The sequence below is a fragment of the Ictalurus furcatus genome, chromosome 7, assembly GCF_023375685.1.
Source record: "Ictalurus furcatus strain D&B chromosome 7, Billie_1.0, whole genome shotgun sequence".
Lineage (NCBI taxonomy): Eukaryota > Metazoa > Chordata > Actinopteri > Siluriformes > Ictaluridae > Ictalurus > Ictalurus furcatus.
In genome coordinates this window covers 32,190,792-32,198,291 of record NC_071261.1, presented here as the reverse complement: position 1 = coordinate 32,198,291, position 7,500 = coordinate 32,190,792, and the positions used below count along the sequence as shown (strand labels likewise).

Genomic DNA, 7,500 nt, shown 5'->3' with positions numbered 1-7,500 from the left:
AGATAATGTCAGAACTTTTCCTACCCTCGGTGTGAAATGGTGAAACGTAGAAATAGGAGAAATAAAAACTTACAATAATCTGGTTGCAGAAGTGTGCACACCCCTAGACTAACACTTATTTGGAGCGGTTTTATTTTATTACACCACTCGGTCTTTTTCCGGAAGAGTCGAACAGCGTGTCACGTCTTGACTTGGCGATATTTTCCCACTCGTTCTTACAAAACCATTCCAGATCCATCAGACTGTGAGGACGTCTCCTGTGCACAGCCTGCTTCAGCTCAGCACACAGGTTTTTAGCTGGATTCAGGGCTGGACTGATTCAAAAACACTGATCTTTAGGTGAAGTCGTTCCTTTCTTGAGTTGGAGGCGTTGGGTCGTTGTCCTACTGAAAGGTGAAATTACTTTTCATCTTCAGCTTACTAGCAGACAGGTTCTTACTAGCAGACAGGTTCTTACTAGCAGACAGGTTCTTACTAGCAGACAGGTTCTTACTAGTGCAGGTTTTGCACTAAAATCGACTGGTATTTGTAGCTCTGGATGCCTAGTGCACTAAATAGGGTGCATGAGCCATTAATTTGCATTTATACAGGAGTCTGAAGCTCAAATGGCTCTGTTTTAGACACCTAGTGCAGTAAATAGGGTGTAGAAACGATTATTTAGCACTTATATAGGAATCTGAATCTCAAACGGCTCCTTGTTGAACGTCTAGGGCCCTACATAGGGCGCAGGAGCCATTATTTTGCACCTTATGTAGAGCAGGTCTATATGGAGTAGGGAACCGAATGCCTCGGTCTCAGTAACATTACCATATAACGCCTGATAAGCATCTCAGATGATCTGGTTCAGTGAGGAAGCAGGCGGAGGAATGTGTACCTGTCTAACACACACGCTGTTCACATTCATCACTTTATATCAAAAGTTTGCGTATCGCCCATTTCCAAAAACTTTTTTTTTTTTTTTAAAAAGTGTCCAGTACATCCTGCAACTTCATCTCGGCTTCTTCAGCAGACTGAATAATGGGCTCGTCATTGTATCTTTCAAGATCCCTGCTCTTATTGGTCCCGCCCACTCGTTGGCTATTGGCTCAGAAGACCGAGGTTCACGAATTCAAAAGGTCAGAGGTCACCTAGATAAAGTGAAAGTACGAAGTGAAAGTATGTGACCACCCCCTTTTCCCCCACCATCTTCTCGGTGAATTTTCTTTGCTCTGTTCTGTCCATCGTTTGATCAGGCGCCCGTGGCATCGCCGTAGCAACACGCAAATAAGCCTTTAAAAGGTACAGCAAAGCCGTAAATCTGTATAAAACCTCCGAAAATTTATTGAGATAGATGTGTCATTATCATTCAGTCCCACGTTACACTTAATATCAGCCTGCAAAACATTCATTATAGATACACAATTTCATCACTGCTTTTTTTTTTATCTCCACCATTTCAGCAAAATGCGTCTGTAACGAAGAAGATACTGGTTATCGTTGTGATTAGCGCCCACATTGTTTCCACTGATACACAAGTGCTGTATAATGAAGACACAGTGAAAAGCAATTTAAATGACAGGTAAGAAAGAACATATATATATATGCATAGCAAAAGCATGATCCCTTGCCACGTTTTTCATAAAGACGACCCGCAGATTCACGGCATCAAGAGCTCGTTCAGCGCCCCCACTGCGTTCTCGTAGAGAACTCTGAATGAGAGAGAGAGATGTGACAAAATGGAGAAATATTCTGGATCACACAATGTACATCGTATGCCTGTGTTAAAGAGATTTGTAAGTGTTTGTGTGCGTGTGTTACCTGTGTGTCGAGTCGTCCGGTGTGACGCCGTAGTTCTGCAGGATCTGTCTGTGCACCGACACACTGATCCGCTTTAGATCAGCGCTGAACTTTTCCGCTGTACAAAAGTCACAATAACTCACCTCGTAAAAAAAACTCATGCGAATCAGCATGGATTCTGGATTCTGATTGGTCGGAGGGTGTTGATTAACATATTACAATGTGTGTGTGTGTGTGTGTGTGTGAGATCAGCACACTCACTTGTCCTCATGATGGTCAGAACGTGCGCGATGGCCGCGAGTCCGCCGATGCTGTCGATGGCCTCCGAGTCGACCGTCGAGCTCATCTCAGACAAGAAGCTCCTAGAGACGATCAGGACCAGGAAACGTACACATAATAAAAATAATAAAAATCCGATACGTACCACAGTCTGATCGAGAAATCCTATTTGCTTCATTCATACACACTGACACAAAAAGACCATCACATTTAATACATTCATTTCGTAATGACAACAAATCAAACCACCGTACTTTTAATCCGCCATTTTGTTTTGTCGAATAAATGAAGAAAACATGGCCGCGGTTTGAAGGATAAGCTGACCGAGCACTCATCTGCTACACTTACAGCTCACTCATCCATAAAATATTCACTCCTCCAGATAAGCAGCGTCTCTGATTAGGACCTCCTCTGATCTCCGGGCGGTTTAAACGGCTGATTTGAATAATTAATCAGCATAAATGAGTCATATTTACGCATTTAATATTTGTCTCCGATGACCAGATAAACTCTGATAAACAGTTGAGCGTATTTAAAGCGAAAACGTCAATTTCAGAGCGACATCATACGGTCACAGTGGTACTGGAGTCGATACCACGCAAGAAAAACGCGTTTAGTTCAAGTAGCTGGGACACGCCTCTGTTTTCGAATGGAAACTCCGCCCCCATTTGTGTCTCTCATGTCTGTAGGTATTACAGACGATTAGCTCAACTCTGAATACGGTCCCTAGAGAGAGCAGGGCAATTACACGCCTCCTCCATCTTCATAGCTAAAAGTTAGCTGAAGAAAGTGATTGCTAAAGGATAATGGGCGGGGCCAAAATGTCGTATAAGCCTCAGCCTCATCTGTTCATTTCTGATTCCGTGAGGTTTCACTGGAAATTATTAGTCAGAAAGTGTGTTTGTGTGTGTTTGTGTGTGTGTGTGTGTGTGTTACCTGGTTACTGCAGGTGATTTGAGGATGGCAGACATGATGGTGCTCGAGAGCGGAGGCAGATCTGTTACAGTCTCAGGAGTCGTCAATTCTTCAGGATTAGAAATCTAAATACAAGAAAGAAGGATTAAAAAAAAAATCTCTCTTATGTGTGCACACAGATTTATTACATCACGATATGTGTGTGTGTGTTACACATGACATGTTGTTTAGCTGTTATTGTAAGTCACATTACTAGATGTGGAAACACAACGGCATTTAAAAAAAAAAATACATACAGTATTTCCCATTTACTCTCAACTTATTTTTCAATAAAAGTCGATTTCTTTCTTATATTTATTTAGAACTCACGCAAAAGCAAGTAAAGCTAATTATAACAGTCAGCACTTGGCTTTCAGTGCAGTGAGTCCTGAACTTTCAGTTGTGAGAAGTTATTAATAAAAGTCTTCATTTCCAGAGAAATCGAGGGTGATGGAAAACCGAGACGAGAGATTACTACTATGAGATGGTGGAAGGGGGCGGGGCTTAGAGGGGGTCACGAGGTGAAGAGAATAAGAGCCGTCTGAGGAGAATTAAAGAGGATGTGTGTGGAGAAAAGACGGCTCGGTTCATTCTCGCCTCAGAACCCTGTACTTTAGTCTTTACGCCATTCATCAGGACGCGTGATTTTACAGACAAACCCGAGAAATGCCGACTTCCATCTGTCGACTAACGTCGACACCATCGCCATGATGGAGCAACTGACACGGGAGAAACGAAAGACCAGCCCTACACCGCTGTTATTAACACCTGTTATTACTCAGCACCACTACACACACTTTAATCATTCATGAATATTAATGAACCAGGAGGAAATTAATCCACGATGAAATATTTCATCTCCTCACACGCACAAATATAAATATTACATAGATTTATATCAATATAAATGACTGTCCTGAAGGGAATCTCTCTCTCTCGCGCACACGCACACACCTTCTGGAGAGTTATGCTGATGTCGACGATGATGGCGGCACACAGAGACGAGAAAGTCCCAGTCATGACCTCTGACCTCTCAGACACCAACTGAGTCACCAGCAGGAAGTTGTGCAGGGCGTCTCTGGAGGAGGAGCACAACTACACACACACACACACACACACACACACACACACAAACACACACAGAGTTTAAAACAGTGTAAAATCAAAAATAATGTGAACAGAATACTTTCAGAAAGAAATGTCAGACATCGGGGGGGGGGGGGGGGGCGCAGAGAGCAACCTTTTGAATTTTGAGAGAACCATACAGATAAGAAAAAGAAAGAGAGCGACAGAGACACAGAAAACAAACACAGACAGAAAAACAGAGACACACACACAGACAAAGACAGAGACACACACACAGACAGAAAAACAGACACACACACACAGACAAAGACAGAGACACACACACAGACAGAAAAACAGACACACACACACAGACAAAGACAGAGACACACACACAGACAGAAAAACAGAGACACACACACAGACAAAGACAGAGACACACACACAGACAGAAAAACAGACACACACACACAGACAAAGACAGAGACACACACACAGACAAAGACAGAGACACACACACAGACAAAGACAGAGACACACACACAGACAGAAAAACAGAGACACACACACAGACAAAGACAGAGACACACACACAGACAGAAAAACAGACACACACACAGACAAAGACAGAGACACACACACAGACAGAAAAACAGACACACACACACAGACAAAGACAGAGACACACACACAGACAAAGACAGAGACACACACACAGACAAAGACAGAGACACACACACAGACAAAGACAGAGACACACACACAGACAGAAAAACAGAGACACACACACAGACAAAGACAGAGACACACACACAGACAAAGACAGAGACACACACACAGACAAAGACAGAGACACACACACAGACAGAAAAACAGACACACACACACAGACAAAGACAGAGACACACACACAGACAAAGACAGAGACACACACACAGACAGAAAAACAGACACACACACACAGACAAAGACAGAGACACACACACAGACAAAGACAGAGACACACACACAGACAGAAAAACAGAGACACACACACAGACAAAGACAGAGACACACACACAGACAGAAAAACAGACACACACACAGACAAAGACAGAGACACACACACAGACAGAAAAACAGACACACACACAGACAAAGACAGAGACACACACACAGACAGAAAAACAGACACACACAGACAAAGACAGAGACACACACAGACAAAGACAGAGACACACACACAGACAAAGACAGAGACACACACAGACAAAGACAGAGACACACACACAGACAGAAAAACAGAGACACACACACAGACAGAAAAACAGAGACACACACACAGACAAAGACAGAGACACACACACAGACAAAGACAGAGACACACACACACAGACAAAGACAGAGACACACACACAGACAGAAAAACAGACACACACACAGACAAAGACAGAGACACACACACAGACAAAGACAGAGACACACACAGACAGACAAAGACAGACACACACACAGACAAAGACAGACAGAGACAGAGACACACACACAGACAAAGACAGACAGAGACACACACACAGACAAAGACAGACACACACACAGACAGACAGAGACACACAGACAGACAAAGACAGAGACACACACAGAGACAGAAAGACAGACAAACACAGACAGAAAAACAGAGACACACACAGACAGAGAGAGACAGAAAGACAGACACTCACCTCCTGTCCCTCCTCTTTATCTTTGCGTAGACGGTGTGACATGACCTCCAGAACTTTCTGGAAAATGTTGGCGATGATGCCCAGGGTGACAGACAGCTGCTCTTCCTGTCCCTCGGCATCGTGGGAAACGCAGTCCTGAGCCACCTCGGTCAGCAGGGACAGCAGGACAGGGACACACATGTAGCCTTTCTCTGAAAGGGACATGGAGACACGTGTTTGGACATATCGTCATGGCAACAGTATACTTTTGCAGTGTAATATAGTGGTTAACTAGCCGAGTGACGATGAGGTTTAACGATGACATCACTCACCAGACAACACCACGTGGGAGCAAAGCTGGAGCACGTGGTCGTTAAAATCGCTGTCTCCCAGAGCGACTTGCACGGTGTCCTTACACACATACAGGCAGATCTGTCCCAGGAGGGGGGCAGAGGGGGAGAGATTAAGGAAATTATTAAAGAAAGAGAGAAAGTAGCAGGAGATGCAGGAGATGAGCAGGGGAAAGCAGAGGAAAAGTATGGGAGCAGAAGAATAAGACATTGGACAAGCAGGGGAAAGATTAGGAGTAAAGCATCCAATGAGAAAGATATGAGCACAGGAAGAGCTTGGGAACAACGTGGGAAGAACAAAAGAATAACTAAGAAAAAAAGATCACAAGAAAAGCAGAACATGGGAAGAGCAGGAGAAGAACATGGGAAGAGCAGGTGAAGAACATGGGAAGAGTAGGAGAAGAACATGGGAAGAGCAGGTGAAGAACATGGGAAGAGTAGGAGAAGAACATGGGAAGAGCAGGTGAAGAACATGGGAAGAGTAGGAGAAGAACATGGGAAGAGCAGGTGAAGAACATGGGAAGAGTAGGAGAAGAACATGGGTAGAGCAGGTGAAGAACATGGGAAGAGTAGGAGAAGAACATGGGAAGAGCAGGTGAAGAACATGGGAAGAGCAGGAGAAGAACATGGGAAGAGCAGGTGAAGAACATGGGAAGAGCAGGAGAAGAACATGGGAAGAGCAGGTGAAGAACATGGGAAGAGCAGGAGAAGAACATGGGAAGAGCAGGAGAAGAACATGGGAAGAGCAGGTGAAGAACATGGGAAGAGCAGGTGAAGAACATGGGAAGAGCAGGAGAAGAACATGGGAAGAGCAGGTGAAGAACATGGGAAGAGCAGGTGAAGAACATGGGAAGAGTAGGAGAAGAACATGGGAAGAGCAGGAAAGCAGAAAGAAAAAGAGGAGAAGAAGAGAGATGTACTGTGATCTGATCCGAGTGATCTGATGGGGTTTGAGGGATGAGATGTGAGTCAGTAGTGTTGAAATAAACCCCAGGTGTTAATACAGAGAGTATTACTTATATGTATTTAAATTACTGCGATTTCCACATCATCGTCCTGTAAAGATCATCACGTTTATCCTTTCTATTCCACAGCCTGTGCTGTATTTTTAGGAGAGGTTTCTTTCCCCACATGACGCAGACCCTGTAGCAGCCACACCACCCACAGGTCTAACGCACCACAGACTGAGGGACGTGGGCGCTGCGATCACCAACAACACCGACAGGAACTAACGCAAGCATGTCTGCTCGGATTCTCATTCACCTCCACAATTCTCCTGCTCAGACTCAGCTGCTGCTCACAGACACTGTCGCCAGGGGCAACCAGGAACGGGAGGACCCTCTTCTCCACCCAGTCCATGGACTCCTCCAGCATGGTCCGGAAGCTCTGCCCCTCCG

The 7,500-nt window shown here is 44.6% G+C and overlaps 1 protein-coding gene across 1 annotated transcript in view; it reads right to left on the bottom strand.

Annotated features, from left to right (window-relative positions):
* Positions 1-1,296: 1,296 nt before the first annotated feature.
* Positions 1,297-7,500, bottom strand: part of ncapg2 (non-SMC condensin II complex, subunit G2) — a 22,141-nt gene continuing 15,937 nt past the window's right edge. Inside the window, exons 20-27 of the mRNA XM_053629870.1 lie at positions 7,367-7,500; positions 6,086-6,185; positions 5,775-5,965; positions 3,964-4,104; positions 2,992-3,095; positions 2,038-2,138; positions 1,798-1,894; positions 1,297-1,688 (exon numbers count right to left, since the gene is read on the bottom strand). The exon at positions 7,367-7,500 is cut by the window's right edge and continues 4 nt beyond it. Of these exons, the coding sequence (XP_053485845.1) occupies positions 1,637-1,688; positions 1,798-1,894; positions 2,038-2,138; positions 2,992-3,095; positions 3,964-4,104; positions 5,775-5,965; positions 6,086-6,185; positions 7,367-7,500 (920 nt within the window). The 3' untranslated portion in view covers positions 1,297-1,636. The remainder of the gene's footprint in view (positions 1,689-1,797; positions 1,895-2,037; positions 2,139-2,991; positions 3,096-3,963; positions 4,105-5,774; positions 5,966-6,085; positions 6,186-7,366) is intronic.